Here is a 16,821-nt window from a genome sequence, read left to right on the forward strand (position 1 = left end):
TTTTGTTTGTGTGTTAAGTGTTTTGATGTGGTGTGTGTGTGTGTGTGTGTGTGTGTGTGTGTGTGTGTGTGTGTGTGTGTGTGTGTGTGTGTGTGTGTGTGAGACAGCTGGGTCCACAGGTTCCAGGTCCACACATAGGTCTACACAACCACTACCACCTCTCCCACATGCACACACCACTACCACCTCACACACACACACACACACACACACACACACACACACACACACACACACACACACACACACACACACACTGTTATCATCAACATCACGATGATTATGATTATGTGCTGACTTCTGGTGTAAACTGTTGTCTATCTTCTAGGGCTCAACTGGCTGTTTGAATATAGGTTCTGCTTAAGCAGTGATCCTGTGAGGGTTCATGTTGATATTCAAAGACCATTCATCATTATTTTCCACTTCCCTTACACTGAGTGAGTTTATGGTGGTGTATTACTGAAATATGAATGGTAGCTAAGACATAGCAGTCAACACTGGCTGGCCTGATAGTGTCAACAAATTGCACCAAATTGGATTTCTGTATATATTTATTTACTACGCATGCGTGTATGTGTGTGTCCACCAGGCCTCCCAGCTAGATTACTGTCTGAAGTCAAAAGTGTCAAAGTCAGATGTGTAAACAAGGGGGACACACTTCCAATTTGTGTGACAAGTGTCTCTTGTGTATGTGCTGAAGTAAAGAACCTATAAAGAACCAATAGACCCAGCTGTCACTGTCAAACTATAGCACCAGAGCTCTGGGTGTGTGTGTGTGTGTGTGTGTGTGTGTGTGTGTGTGTGTGTGTGTGTGTGTGTGTGTGTGTGTGTGTGAGCACTAGGAGGCCTATTGTGTTGATCACTGCCCCACACGTCTTGCCTCAATCCACAATCCCCTCTTCCTCCTTCCACCCTGACACTTGCCTTCTTCCTTTAGCACTTTGTTTTAACTCCAACACAGGATCCTTATCAAGCTGAGCACACGCATGTGCGCATATGAACATCTTCACTGGACCTCTTCACCAGTACATGTTACATGTCAGACATTACAATAATCAGTTAAAGCCAAGCTCGTTAAGCCTTGTGAATAAATCACAAAAGAGGTTAATGTGTATAAATAACATATATTGTTAAAAGAGTTCAAATTAGTGTTCCTCAGAGATAGTTCTTGTGTCCTAATATCATGTAGACTACATATTGTGTTGAGCTGTTCTGTGTCAAGACACCTGACTAAATTGAATTAGATTATGAATTCAGATTATCTGATGAATTTAATGAGATGTGATAGATCAGAGAAGACATAAAATGTGTAGTGCAGGACTTCAGACCACTTTTCTAAATATGCGTTAATAATAATAATTAACACAAAATGTTAATGAAAAATTACACGTGTGGCTTGTGGTTAACAAACTCCAATTATGTTTATGAAATCATACTTTTAACTTTTATTGCTCGTGGTTTATTCAACTTCTAGTTGACTGGTCTTCCAGTTTGTTAAATATTAATAAGCTCCTTTGGCCCTTTCAGCTTATGTGATGTCATGGTGTGGCAGCTTCATTTATTCTGATTTCTTTTCCTTCTTTGGTACTGACACTGCACTGGTCCTCATGTCAACAGACAACAGCAACAGATTCCAGATGCAAATTTGACATTTTGAATCAACTCTAGACATTTGGTTAGCTCCCTTGTGCATGAACTAATGATACAGCAACACACAGCTGGCCAAGAAAACTAAGCAGCCATCTGTCTGATGAATTCTAATCCTCTAAAATGTGGATATTATGCATAAAAAATGCTGTAATTCCAAATGTTCACTTCATAGGGGCATGCACACTCAGGGCCGGAGTGGGACACTTTTTCAGCCCGGGAGTTTCATGCCCAAATCCGGCCCAAAATAATTTTCCCCTCCCAATCGGCCCAAACTAGAGATTGACATGAGCCGGCCCATCGGGAATCCTCCCGAATCTCCCGATTAGCCACTCCGGCTCTGTGCACACTTAAAGCTGAACTGAATTGTAATTTCATCGTTATTAATGTCTCTTATTTCATATCCAGTCTATGGGTGTACTGAGTCAAATCAACAAACCTGTGTCATGCTTATGCTGATAGATATTTTACAAAATCAGTTGATATTGTGTTAGTAATAGAAAAATGTAACAGAACCTTTAAAAAAGATCTTAAAAGCACTGAAAATCACACATATGACCACACGCAGGAATGACACAGACCTCGACACTGGTTTAGTTAACTGTTGAGTGAAGATGCGTTAACAGCCCTCCATATGTCTGTAACACATACACCCCCACCACACCAGAGTTCAGCAGTACACTGCGACCGTTAACAAAGCCTTTCACAAGCAGACACACTCAGCACACCACACAATGGAGGGTGGCCTCCGAGTTCTCCGAAAGCATCGAAAGCTCGAAGGTGGAGACGAGTGGGAGTGAAGGGGGTGGGCGAGTGAAATGACCTCGCCGTGTCAGAACCACTGCAGCTTCGTGACCCCTTAATCTTCAGCCCAGCCCCCTGGCGTGAACGGCTTTGTAAGGTGGATGCATGGCACAGGGTGCCGCAGAGGGGGGGGGGGGGGGGGGAGAAGAAAGGGAGACCACCGCCCTGTGAAGAATGGTGGTAGTGAGGTGGAAACCCCCGGGCTCCTGCTCCACACATGGCCCTTGCGTGAAAAGGGAACCTTCGCATTGTGAGTGCGTCTCAATGGCTGTGGCACCTCATTTGTTGAAGACAAACGTCCTTCATAACACAAGTGTCTTGCACTACAAACCAAACAGATCGTGGTCATTAATCATCTATTTTGTGGGAGCACTTGTGGAACGAGCACTAGAAAATCTAAAATCTTCTCCTAATAGTCAGATAAACACAATTTAATAATGTATATATTAATTTAAAAACATTATTTATGATTTCTTACAAAACTTTAAAAGTTTAAATATTTAGCATGTCTTATCTAAAAGTTTTCCATACTGAGTGCCCTATTAGCCAGATTAATGCCTGGTTGAACTTGTCTAAAATTAAAGAAGAGATCTTTTATTCAGTTTCTAACTCATGAATATACATAATGACTCAAACAATGCAGGCAGCCCCGTAAGCCCTTGAGAAGGAGTCAGCTTGTGTTTGACTCTCAGGTCAAGGGACTCTGACAGACTGCTCCACAAAGGAGACTTGATTCAAAAATTCCTTCGCGTTGCCAGGCAGTGCTATTGTCTGATGTATTTCAGTGTCTACATATTCATACTCCTTGAGGTCATTAGTAGATGTGCATTCATAGGGGCACTCCCACTTGACCCTTGCCCTTTAAACGTGGGAAAGCTGTAGGGTGGCTAGATTGGAAAAACATTTTGAACATATTTAAAAGAATCCTCAAAGGTACGCTTATAACTCTTCCTTATCTTAATCTGGATATGTGCAGGTATAGCCAAAATTCGAAAACAGACTCTAGTCTAGCTAAAACAGACTCTAGCTCTAAACGTTCATCATACGACATTCTAGGTTTATCCTTTGACGTTTTCAAACAAGTGTGTTTTTTAGACGGAACTAAACAGGACATACATTAGCCTGCAGCTCCTCAGCGTTAAAACGACCTTTGTAATTTTCCAGTGACTAAACGTTTACTATATGTTACATTTGCCTTTCATCTATACAGTCTTATGGCAGTTTGTGTACACAGACAGCTTTACCCTTGTCTCGAACTGAGCGATTGCAAACATCCGAAACACATTTCACAGGTGCAGGGAGCTTAACCACTACACACCCACGCGCTGTGCTCTAACTCCTCCCCACTCCTTATATGTCACAGAGGCCACATTCCAATGGGAGGAGTTAGTGACATTCCGTACTCATGAATGAGATTCTGGGTCTCAGTGGTAAAGTTGAATCCTCACGCTGCAACTGACGGCAGTTCGCAAATGAGTCCGGAAAATTGAGACGAAAACGAAAATGGATTACCGTCGTGTACAGACTTTCTTTTTGTTCTTGTATTTATTTATTAACAGTTTATTTAATGTAATTCAATCCAAGGAACGTAAGTAGCTTCTACGTACTTATTTAAATGGGATTTAGTTAGCGATTAATACATGTGAAATGTTTTAAATTTCAAAAATTATTTTTCTTTTCGTATTTTACGTTTTTCTGAGTTAATTTTTTATTTCATTTAATCTTTCAACATTCTAACAGCATTTGATTTGATGCCATTTTAAAAAGTTTCCTGACATATTCGTGTGTTATAATATCCTTTCCAGGATATTATAATATCCTACATAATTGCTGTGAATCTACCCCTCTATTATTTCTATATAATGTGAAATGTGTTCTGGTTTCCCTTAGACATGTTGCTGGATATGAAGGCATCAGGGGGAGAACTGGGCTGGTTGACCCTACCAAATGAAGAAGGGGTGAGAACTTCATTTGAACTTTTCCTGGTTTAACTACACCTTTGTGTTTTATATAGTGCATTTTATGTTTTATGAGCATGGCAGTGACCTGGCTACATCTCTTAAAACATGAATCATTGTGAGTCACATTTCCTCTAACCTAGTGATATGTTTGTCAGTTGTTCATATTGAATTTGTACAAAAAGTTTTTTGCCTCTTGTTATGGTTTTCCTTATCTGTATTTTCTCTTACATTTTCTTTTTAAATTGTCATTTTATTTTTATTTCTTTATAAAAACAGGACATAACCTCATCTAGTTTTGTCATGCCAATAATATATATATCATATATATCAGCTTTATGTTATATATAACAATTCTTTTGATGTTTGGACAACTCCGTTTATTTCACAAACCTGGGTTGTATGGCTCAATCCCATGAACAGTGCTATACAGTAGAAAGAGAGAAAGACACCCAGTCCTATGTCAGAGCGTGTGCGATGTCCGCTATCTTTAGTCATGTGGTTTCCTTTCTGAGGGACCAGAGGAAATGGAGACGTGGTCAGGGGCAGAGAGTGAGCCATTTTGCCTCTGTGAGGCACGAGGGATTATGAGAATCCTCTGTGGATTCCTGCTGTCACCCCAAGACCTCATGAGAGATTTACACTCCGAGTCTGTCCCGTCCTTGGAGACAGTTCTACTGATGGGTTTAAGGGCAAGTTCGAAGCATTCACACTCTCAGGCTGGGGGTGGTGGACTTAATTGCACTTTTGAAGCCTACTCCTGTCATTTTCTCCTTTTGATGTTGGAGGCCTCTCCTTGGTCCTCTGAGCTGTTGAGCCGCTGTGTCCACACAAGGCCTTTGAGGTCTGCGTGCCTGTCCTAAATGTCTGGCGAGGTGCTTCTGGGAGAGCAAAGAGAAAAGAAAGCATAGCATATTAAGAGAGGGACGAGGAAAGAAAGAGGAGACTCGTTATTTGGCGAAAGCCTGTTTGTCTTTGCTCTCTCAGAATACACCTTCAGAAGGCCTTCAGGGAAATATGTGTTTAGACATGTAATCTCCACACCCACATGTAAATGTGTTCAGTTACACATGACATACAACATTGTGAGAAAGAGTAAATAATGTGTCTGTGTCTTCTTAAATGTCATACATGTAAATGTATTCTGTTACATTGTAATAATGAAATTGTTCCCAACTGGTGTATGTTCATTTTCACACATAATGTGCACTTGCAAATGTTCTGATACTACTCCACCTCTCTCTCCCCCCTCTTTTTCTTTCTTTTAGTGGGAAATAGTCCAGACAGTGGTGAACGGCTCTCTCCTTTACACATACAGTGTGTGTAATGTAGCCAGTGACTCTGAGCAGGACAACTGGCTTCGTACCACCTTCATCCAGAGGCCTGCGGAGGCCTCCCGGATCACGGTGGAGCTGCGTTTCGTCGTACGCGACTGCAACACCTTTGACGGCACTTCCCCCACCTGCCGCGAGACCTTTGGCCTCCACATGTCTGAAACCGACATGGACGTGGGCACGACCCTTCGTAAGGGTCAGTTCCGCAAGATCGCCACGGTAGCCCCCAACGAGGTGACGGCGAACCGGGGAGGCGGCCGGCCGTCGGTGCGCGTGAACGTGGAGACCCGGACCGTCAGCGCGCTGTCCAGACGAGGGTTTTATTTGGCCTTCCAGGACACGGGGGCCTGCGTGGCTCTATTGGGGGTGAGGGTGTTCTACACCACATGTCCATCCACGCTGCACAGCCTGGCCTCGTTCCCCGAGAGAGTGACCGCAGGGACCCTGGCTCTGGTGGAGGGCACCTGCATAAAGGATGCGGTGGTAGCCGGTCAGGCAGCTCCCCGTATGTACTGCACCGTCGACGGAGAGTGGGTCGTGCCTGTGGGGCAGTGCCACTGCAAAGCCGGCTACCAGGCTGTGGGAGAGACCTGCAAAGGTAAGAGCTTTGGGTAGCTGTGGGAATGTTGTGAGTCTTCGTGGTGTTTTATGGGGGAGTTCTGCATGAAATAGCACTAACACTATTGTGAATATAAAAAAAGTACATTTTAAACTTTTTTTATGTTATCTTTCAAAAAATAGTTTGTGGAGAACATTGTGTTTAACATACGACCTACTGACTTTTTTGTCTTTTGTTGAATTGCTATATTCTTAGATGAAGTGATCTAATTAATTAAGAAACAAAACCCTGTAGGGTGACAGCACGGTTAGGATTTGGACAGTTGCAGGAACAACTGCAGTGCTTTGTGGGTGGCCTGCCAAGACGTCTTTCTGAATGAGTGTGTATGTGTGCTGAGATCTTTTGGTGTGTACTGTGGTTACCACAGAGTTGTGTGAGGAACTACTTGTGAGTGTGTGGGAGATACAGAACATGACTTCAGTCTAAAGGAATGTCAACCTTGTCCACACCCTCTCACCTGCTCGTATTTTATATCAGATTTGCGTGCGTGTTTAGTGCTTTAGGAAGGAAGCTAAAAGATACCATGTTACAAGTGGGGAAGGAGGTTGTGTGTGTGTGTGTGTGTGTGTGTGTGTGTGTGTGTGTGTGTGTGTGTGTGTGTGTGTGTGTGTGTGTGTGTGTGTGTGCGTGGGGGAATTAGTTCTGTAGATTTCTTAGATAAAACTGAATAAATAAATCCTTAAATGGTTGTGAGGCTTAGTTTGTTTATTTATGAGAAAGAAATTTAACTAAATACATTTTTCCTTAGGGGTGGCGAGATGAATGACATGGGTTAAGCTAGTTTGTCCTTCCTGGGTTGCTGTTAGATTTATCCCAAACTGAGGGGTGTTCCTCACGCTCACCTCATACATTCCCATGTCGTCAAGGCAGCTGATATGACTCAGTGTGGCAGTGAAGTATTATCTGAATACTACCTTGTTTCTGAGTGCGTGTTTCTATGACTACACCTCACCACAGATTACAGGGCAGGCTTGGCACACCCATGCTCCACTGAGTCAGTTATCACATAATTGAGGGCTGTAGTTGTCTGGGTGTCTTTTGTAGTGGTGGGAAATATGAGTTCAACCCATGGTGTTGAAATGTAGGCTTTTTATCTACCGGGCAGCTGCAATCCTAAACCATATCAAAAGGACAGGTTGGTTTGTGAATTTCATCCCCCAATTTGTGTACTTACAGAAACATGATAAATTTCACTTTGGGGTTTATTATATTTTTAAAGGTGACATTCCAGTTCTATGCACTCCTGTTGTATTTATCTTAGTACAGTAAAAAAAACAACAACACTAAAGTCCTACAAAAACTTTTACAGACTATTGTAAAGTTCAGCTAATCTCTGGTAATCTTAGCGCCTGTTGCTTTAACAGGACCCACCAGGCTGCACCTGCACTGCATTGTGGGTTCAAGGGGAAGCGCTTTGATTGTATTTGATTCCGTGGAGAATGGTAGATTCCGCGTGTTCGTCAACACTCGGCTGTTTCCAGGACACGCTATGAATATTTTTGCCACCTTTGGTGTGATGAATGGGTGAGGAGCCCCGGAGGAAGGATGTGTTATGAGATGGGCGTCTTGCTATCTTTGAATGATGCCATAGGTCGGGAATGACAGAACATGCCCAGACTTCACAAGTGGAGTTTTTCTTTTTTCCTTTTATATCACTTGCCATGAATGCTTCCTATTCCCCAGCTAATGTTCATACTGTACATTGACTCATTTTTTCTCACTCACTTCTCACTTTATGGTTTGTTGCATTCATCATTTTGAAAGCCATGAAGTCATTAAAGGTAATTGGGTTAACTACCCTGGAGAAGAAGGCCTCATAACATCCAGTGAAAAAGAAGGTGCTTAACCCCCAACAACCACTGAGACAGTACATTTGTTAATGTCATTGTTCCCTTTTGAGTTTTACGAGTGGCTCTTTATGCACGACTTCTGTCTTTCCAGGCTTATCGCCACCTGCCAGTCTTCATGAGGCTGTATTGTGATTGGTTGCCAGGCAGTGCATGTATGTGTGTGTGTGTGTGTGTGTGGTGTGGGGGGGATGGATCTGAGTAAAACCCTGAGTGGAGAAGATGGGGGTGCAGTGTGTAAAATGTTTATATATTATACATATTATTATCTTATTATATATATTTTTAGGGAAGATAACACTTTAGTGTGAAGAATGTAGCAAATTTAGAATACCGATCAGGCCCCATAAGCAATATAGTCTAGAGATAAGTAAAGATTAGTGCGATAGCAGATTGTGTTTCTTCAACTTCAAACTGTGATGATCGAAAAGTGTGGATTTTTTTTCTTTTACAGAAGAGCTTTGAGATAACTTGTAGGTTTAAAAAACCTACGACCTACATTCCACGTGTTTCAAGACCAGCAATTTGGTTTAGTCACATTCCATTTCCATTGGCGACATTGTTGCTTTAACTGTTGAGTCTTCCACCCACAGAGCTCTGACTAGTCCCTTTGTGAAGAACATTGCATATGATGATATGACTTCTGAGGGCAAAGTCTCTTCAAAGCTTGGCACATTCAGTTTTACCTGGGTTGCCAGTCTTCCGTGGCATATTTCAGACTTTTGGCCTCCAGGGGGGTGGGGGGGGGGACAGCTCATACTTAGTCATGTTTCTTCACTCTTCCTCCATAGTTTCTTTGATGTTCACCATAGTGGCACCTGCCCACGTTCTATCCCAAGCCAAAATGGCCACAGCTCATTTCAGTCGCTTTGTGCTGCAAACAGTGACATTGGAAAAATGAGCATTATGAGTGAATCACCTATGCGTTGTTGCGTGTGGGCTTGTCAAGCATGTTGAATGTGAACAAAAGATGTGAACAAAATGGTTGGATGTGATCAAAGTGTTTTGCGATACCCGTGAATCCATGTTTATCAAACCAGCATTCACTTTGATTGGCGTTCAGTTTAGCGGGAGGGTTTTAGATGGGGCTTCAAGCACTTTTCCTAGAACAGACGTGGACGTTACGGTGGAAGAATGGAATGGGGGTTTTTTTCTTACTCGGGACTTCAAACAAAAAAGGGAGGCTCCTTTTCTTATGCGAACATCCTTTCCACCCCCACCGTACAAGGCGCTCTCTCCCACTCAAACACACAGCAAATACACAAACCCCCACAGAAAACCCCCTCGAGAGAACGTCAGTCAGCATTCCCTAAGCCTTGGTCCCATTCACACACACACACACACACCCCTGCACCACCTACTGCTCATCAAACTGAAACTCCATCCTTTTGTTTGAGGTGATGGCTGAAAGCCTGACTCGCAGTGGGTCACGGACTCTTTCAAAAGAGGCATGCCTCCGTAGAATCCATAGTCATCCGCGAATCCATATTGGAAGCCGACGGGTTTTTCATGCTCATTAAAAGTACATAACAGTATACACACAGCGGCACCAGCCTCTCTGCCGCTGTCCCCTGCGCTCCACAGTCACGACCCCCACGTCCTCTTTGTTCATTATTATTAGCATTGTCCCGTCCCACTTTTCCGGAGGCCCTGCATGCTGGCATGTCCTCGTCCCTTGCCACAGGAAGGAAAGGAGGAGAGGATGAAACTTGGACACACTCGCAATTCCCGCATCCTGTTTTGTCCGAACGGACGTCCACGCGGCCTCGTGTAGCTCACCTGCGGGGCGAGCTATTTAGTTTCTGCAAATTCTGCTTTTAATTTCGAGTTTAAACATGCTGGGCCTTTTTTTTCACACTCCTCTTTTGTTGGAATCTTGAGTGGCTGCGGGCCTCTTGTCCTGGTGTGATAAGTACGGGCTGTGAGGATTTGCGTTCTTGTTGATGGATTTGTCCTGTCTGTTACTTAGCTGGTGTGAATCCATTTGCACCTATTGTTCTTGCTTGAAGGGGAGATAGGATAACAGGGGTCTCCTGTAGTTGTGAACTTTGATAGAACCTCAGCTCAGTAATGTTAGTGGCTAAGACAATCTCTTTATTTCGCTCGTATCCACTGAGTACTTGAAACATGATCACAAAAAAGCTTGAGGGAAAAAATTGAGGTGAAACAGTTACATTGTCATAAAGCAATAAACCTTTAAATCTTTTGGAAGTCTGTCCTGTATTTGGTGTTTAGACACATGACACATCTAAAACTTCATCTTTCTCATCTTTATTTTCTAGCATGTGAAGCAGGCTTCTACAAGAGTGCTGATTCCAACGAGCCATGCCAAGTCTGCCCGGCTAACAGCCGTAGCTCAGGGCCCGGGGAGCTTCTGTGTCCCTGCATGGAGGGCTTCTACCGGGCGGCTACAGATCCCAACTCTGCTCCCTGCTCAGGTGACGGCTGCATTAATATTTGTGGTGTATGTCATACACAAGCCCTGGTGCATTTCGTGTGGTTTGTGAAGAAAAGGTGGAAAGATCTTAAAGTTGAACCTTCTGACTCACTGCGACCTGACTCACTGTGACCCTTCACTCTCTCAGGCCCACCAGGTCCCCCGGAAGAGATAACGTCCACGCCTCTCCTCACGGCGGGGAGCTTACACCTCACCTGGAGACCCCCAGTTAACACCGGTGGCAGGAGTGACATCACCTACAGCGTGGCGTGTGAGCGTTGCGACCCCGCTGCATGTTTGCCGTGCGGAGGACAGGTGCGTTTCGACCCCAAGCAGGCATCTCTGACCAACCCGGAGGTGACGGTCAGCGAACTGGAGCCGCGCGTGAACTACACTTTCACGGTGGAAGCCTCGAACGGAGTGTCCCAGTTCAGCCGTGACCGGGCCAGTGCTAGCGTCATGGCCGTGCTGCACTTCACAGGTAAGACCGTAACCCGTCACTGCTTTGGCAACTTGGACAGTATGACTAGAAGGAATTATGTGTTGATGAAATATGTTTCTCATCACAGAGGCTCCCAAGGTGACATTCCTCAGAGTAATGGACCGAACCCCTACCAGTCTGTCTCTGTCCTGGGCTATGGATCAGCGCTCAATCCCGTCTCCTCTCTACGAGCTGATGTACCGCGTTAAGGTACAGAGACTGTGCACAACTCGCCCACAGCTGTTCTTGCGTTGGGATTTGGGGTTGTTTTTTTTGCGCACCTGACCAAAATGTCTCCCTTTAACCCACTGACGTAGGAGGATCAGGGGGAACAGGATGTCACCACATACACCGTCCTGAAACTGGAGAGGAACTCTGTCCAGATCAGCGACCTCTTGCCAGGCACTAAGTATTTGTTTCGAGTTCAGACCCTGACGGCAGAGGGCCACCCCAGCAGCAACAGCGCGGAGTACGAGTTTGAAACGTTGCCGTTGGGTAAGTATGTGTGCATGTACACTTGGGGCTCTTGTCCAACTTTTTACTGACATATTCTACCGAAGCGGAAAGCTGTATGTAATGGATCGTTTGCTTCCTGTCCAACAGCTGAATCACAAACTCAGAGCAGCTCCATGATCGTCATGGGAGCCATCGCTGGAGGCGGAGTTATGTTGCTTGTTGTGGTGGTCATTTTACTTCTCCACAAAAGGTTTGAGACGTCTTTTGGTGTTTTTGTCCTCTACTCTTTTCCCTCTTGACTGCAATCTTATCATATCTCTTCCTCAACACTGTTAGTCTCACCCTCTCCACCCACTGGCCTCCTGTTTACATTCCTGCTTTCATGTAGAGCTGTTCTCATTAAAAATCTTGATAGCCACTAATGTGCCATAATTTCGACCTTGCCCTTTCTGATACAGGAGGCTAAATTCAAACATTCGACAAAGAACAGGAGGCAATTACTTTTCCTGTCCAGGTACGAAATATCCCACTGCGACTTTCCTGCATAATTTAATGTATACATCTTTAACGTATACATCTTTATTTTTATATTCAATGTATACTAAAAACAAAAAAAATCCCAGTTAAAGCAATGTGTACTAAAGTGTACAAATGCACCGTGTACCATTTGAGCCACTGTATGTTAACTCCCATATATATCATGGTCTAAAAATATGCTCTCCCTCTACCACAGAAAAACTGCAGCCTCTGAAGACCTATGTGGACCCACACACTTATGAGGACCCCTGCACAGCTGTTCTAAAGTTTGCCAGTGAAATTCACCCGAACTACATTACAAAGCAGAAAGTCATCGGTGCAGGTAAACTGGCCTATAGTGCTGTTGTCACATCCACGCTTTATCGCATACTTTTCGGATAACATTAGGCCACTTAGATTCAGAGGTCACATTGTTTTGAATTCATATGCCTGGAGGTAACTTCTTGCATTGAAATAATTGTCCATTTATTCTAGCCCGATTTTCGCACCGTTGCTTCAATATTTCAGATTCATTTCAAATATAAACAAGTTGTCAATCGTGCTCTCTGTCTCGGCCCCGTAGGTGAGTTTGGCGAGGTGTTCCGCGGTGTGCTGAAGCTGCCCGGTCGCAGTGAGGTCGGTGTGGCCATAAAGACCCTTAAGCCGGGCTACACGGAGAAGCAGAGGCAGGACTTCCTGAGCGAGGCCAGCATCATGGGCCAGTTCTCCCACCGCAACATCATCCGTCTGGAGGGGGTCGTCACCAAGTGTACGTGTCAGCTCTGTCACCACGGCTCCCGGCCCACCCGCTCACTCGCGCGAATCATTCCACATTTCTGGCGCGCCCTCCGCTAAAGTCAGAATGCTGCTCCACATGTTCTGAGTCGATTTCTCTGCTGCTTTCTCTTCAGACAAACATGCCATGATCGTCACCGAGTACATGGAGAACGGGGCTCTGGACCAGTACCTGCGGGTGTGTGTCGCACTCACGTTCTCGTGTTTGCTTGCGTCTCTTTACACTGTCAACTCTACACAGTGAAATTCTTCAGAAGTTGACGTTCATTGTGATCCTGTATATTCATCTCTCTCTGTAATTGAATGCGCAGGACCGTGATGGGGAGTTCTCGTCCTACCAGCTGGTTGGCATGCTCAGCGGTATAGCAGCAGGGATGAAGTACCTCTCAGATATGAACTACGTGCACAGAGACCTTGCTGCACGCAACATCCTGGTCAATGGCAACTTGGAGTGTAAGGTGTCAGACTTCGGCCTGTCACGTGTGCTGGAGGACTATCCCGAGGGCACTTACACAACCACTGTAAGCTCCATTATAACTCAGCTTTAGTACCATAGATATCACTCTAATCTAAAAATAATCTATGTCTTATCTAATCTTAACCTTTAAAATCCTGTTTGTCAGGGAGGAAAGATCCCTATTCGCTGGACGGCTCCAGAGGCCATAGCCTACAGGAAGTTTACCTCAGGCAGCGATGTGTGGAGTTTTGGTATTGTCATGTGGGAAGTGATGGCGTTTGGAGAGAGGCCGTACTGGGACATGAGCAACCATGAGGTGTGTCTTACATGGTTTTAGTGAATATTCCTCGCTCACAGCACACCCCACTAACAAAAACATCCTGCAGCCAATAAACACACTATTTCGCGCCGTCATGTTATTCTATACACATTGAACAGGATTCATATAAGGAAGCCAGTGTTTAATTTGTTTGGCGAGAGTCCGTGACTTAGTGGGAGTGGCTGTACCCAGCAGGGAACTCACCTGTCCTCCTGCTTCTGTCTCAGGTAATGAAGGCCATAAACGAAGGGTTCCGTCTGCCGGCGCCGATGGACTGCCCGTCGGCCGTGTACCAGCTGATGCTGCAGTGCTGGATGCAGGAGCGCGGTAAACGACCGCGCTTCAGTGACATCGTCAGCCTGCTGGACAAACTACAGGGCAGCCCAGAGTCCCTCAGCTCCATCGCCAACATCGACCTGCGGTGAGTCGTCCGAGTCCTGTCCGACGCGCCATGGGGTGGGGGAGTGATTGAGAGAGTGTGTGTGTGTGTGTGTGTGTGGTGGGAGCACTAGCAGGTTTATAATGTTGTTCTTCATGACCCATTGTACAGTAATGATATTGATCGGTTGTGTATATTAATAGATTGAACGCTATTTTTTCACTCCACCAGGGTGTCTATCCGCCTGCCTAGTACTAGTGGAAACGACGGTGGGCCGTTCAGGTCCGTAGATGAATGGCTGGAGTCTATGAAGATGGGGCAGTATAAGCAGGCCTTTGCCCATGCAGGAATCACAAACATGGAGCAGGTGTTGCTCTTAAAGACCGAGTAAGCCACCAGACACATGCATACCAGACACACACATAGACACAACTTCACTAATATAACGCCTTAATGGAAATACCCTACCATATGTTGTTCCTCACGCTTCTCTAGCTCAGCCCTCATTTCTGTCTTGTTTTTTTTTTTTGGATAGGGATATCAAGAAGATCGGTGTGCACTTACCAGGTCACCAGAAACGCATGGCCTACAGCATTCTGGGTCTGCAGGAGCCCATTGGTCCCATGGATGTGTTTGCGGTGTGATGCCCTTTGCACTGTATTCATCCGCAGAAGCGATCTCGGACCTTACGTTGGACTTGCACTGGGCTGGTTGAGGAATCTTCTGGACGAGTGCTTCGGCTTACTGGAAAAGCCGACCTGTAAATGGTTGCAGACATGAAACGGACTCCCAGTACGAGAGAGTGGACCAATTAACTCCTGAATAATGACTGAAAGATGGATATTTTCACTGTTATTTTTCTATCTATGTTAATTGGTATCATTTTGTAACTGTCACTGTCAGATAGACCCTTTCTTGGTGCCCTTATTTCAAATATTGGTGAAACTGAAAGCCATAGTAATGAATTAGCCGTCATGTCTTTTCATTACAAGACATGCTGACATTTTAGCCTGACATTCATTCACCCAAGAATGTCAAACGCTTGTGCTAAACTGTTAGACCTCAGGGTGTTGCAATAAAAAATATCTCACATGTTTTGTGGGACTGAAGGCTGATTTAGTTTGTTGACATTGAAAATGTTCAAAGCTAGCTAGTAAAACTGCAAACATATAACCATATAGTCAATTTATGTATTTTGGCATAATGGATCTGAATGGCCATTATGAGAGACTGTATGTTTACATGTCTTATTTCAGCTCTTTATGGTTTTATTTAATATTTATTGTTTTTTTTATTTATTGTATGTGCACACTTATTAAACGTATATTTGTTCTTTATGTTATGTATTGTTTAGCTGTAATAAAATATTTTGTACTGTTACAAGTTGTGCGTGAACTGAATTTTAATGAAAGTTGCCCTCTTGCACTCTTTGACTTGCAGAAACAAGAGCCAGGCCAGATGTAGGCTGTAATAGTTTCAAGACATGGGCCTGCAGTTCAAATGCTCACAGTGGGACAGCTGTTAACAAACAGCCGGAGCTATACTTGATTTCCTTATTAAAATTCAAAATATATGGAACAAAATATATGGCTGATATAGGTATAAGCAAAATCAGGTACATGGAGACGACTAGCATCAGAAAATGTTATTTAGAGGTTCTGGAGTTAATTACATGTTCATGGTAAATATTTATAAAATGTATAAACATTTATAAATCGAACTGTGTAGTAACATACTGAAGCTGAGTGCAGAAAACGAGTACACTGATATAGTTCGGCATTTGTGATTATGATTCTATTTCTATGATTGTGGGTGGGTGGTGATAAATATTATCTCATTCATGACTCTGTTGTTTGGTCAGTTTATGTATTTCTTGCTACGTATATTGGATTTTTCTGCATTCATTTCTTTTGTTCTTTTATCCAGCTCAGATTGGGAGGTTTTGCATTAAAACGCTGGCAGTGTCCTAGATTTACTCTTCCTTAGTGAATATATCTGAGCTACTCTGACCCACGGTATTCAAAATATAAAATAACATTTGAAATTCATGCTACATTAGGCATGGACACATAATGTAAATGTATCAAAAATACACAGTTCTTACAGCACTAACAGAACAATACATCCAGCCAGTGGCAGTATAACGCCACAGAGATCGAGTCAGTTTTCAATCACCGTACATAATCCATAAACGCATCGACACAAGTGTGTGTAACAAGCAGGGCTTTATATAAGGCTGTGAAACTAAATCAGCCCACAGGCCATGTAGCAGATGCAGGTTATATTAGACATCCCAACACATTCATTCAGCTGGACGGTCAACTTCCAAATCATGCGGCAAGATCATTTAAAAAATGATCTGTGTGGCAAACAGCATATGCATTTTTATATCTAATGCAGAAAGAAACAAACAACGAAATAAATAAATAAATAAATATTTATTTTGGAAACGCCGTGCAGGAAAGCGAATTGTTCAAGCAGAAACACACGAATAACGATTGAATTCAGATGATTAACAGGTTTGGTACATAACTATTACCAAGTCCATTTCAACTGGTGTGTAAACGACACAGAAACGTTCAGCAGCTGCTGTCTCGTTCCAGCCGTAGATCCTCCAGAACCAGAGGACGAGGGAGACACTAACACTAACACAGGGGTGTCCAACTCATTTGGGTCTGGGGGTTTTGACAAAGACATTTCACATGCCAGGGTCAAAACACGCTAGCGGACAATAGAGGGACTGCAGATTTTAAATAAAATTCAGTTTATTCT

At 43.9% G+C, this 16,821-nt stretch overlaps 1 protein-coding gene across 1 annotated transcript; it reads left to right on the forward strand.

Moving 5' to 3' along the window:
• Positions 1-3,865: 3,865 nt before the first annotated feature.
• epha2a (eph receptor A2 a) lies at positions 3,866-15,432 on the forward strand. Its single transcript, XM_077014302.1, has 17 exons — positions 3,866-4,039; positions 4,342-4,409; positions 5,678-6,341; positions 10,492-10,647; positions 10,795-11,127; positions 11,216-11,337; positions 11,445-11,622; positions 11,731-11,833; positions 12,042-12,097; positions 12,317-12,442; positions 12,683-12,868; positions 13,011-13,072; positions 13,206-13,415; positions 13,518-13,667; positions 13,898-14,091; positions 14,281-14,436; positions 14,585-15,432. Exons 1-17 carry the CDS (start codon positions 3,955-3,957, stop codon positions 14,691-14,693), a joined length of 2,958 nt encoding a protein of 985 aa, XP_076870417.1. The 5' UTR covers positions 3,866-3,954; the 3' UTR covers positions 14,694-15,432.
• Positions 15,433-16,821: the final 1,389 nt, after the last annotated feature.

The sequence above is a fragment of the Brachyhypopomus gauderio genome, chromosome 8 (genome assembly GCF_052324685.1).
Source record: "Brachyhypopomus gauderio isolate BG-103 chromosome 8, BGAUD_0.2, whole genome shotgun sequence".
Taxonomy (NCBI): domain Eukaryota; kingdom Metazoa; phylum Chordata; class Actinopteri; order Gymnotiformes; family Hypopomidae; genus Brachyhypopomus; species Brachyhypopomus gauderio.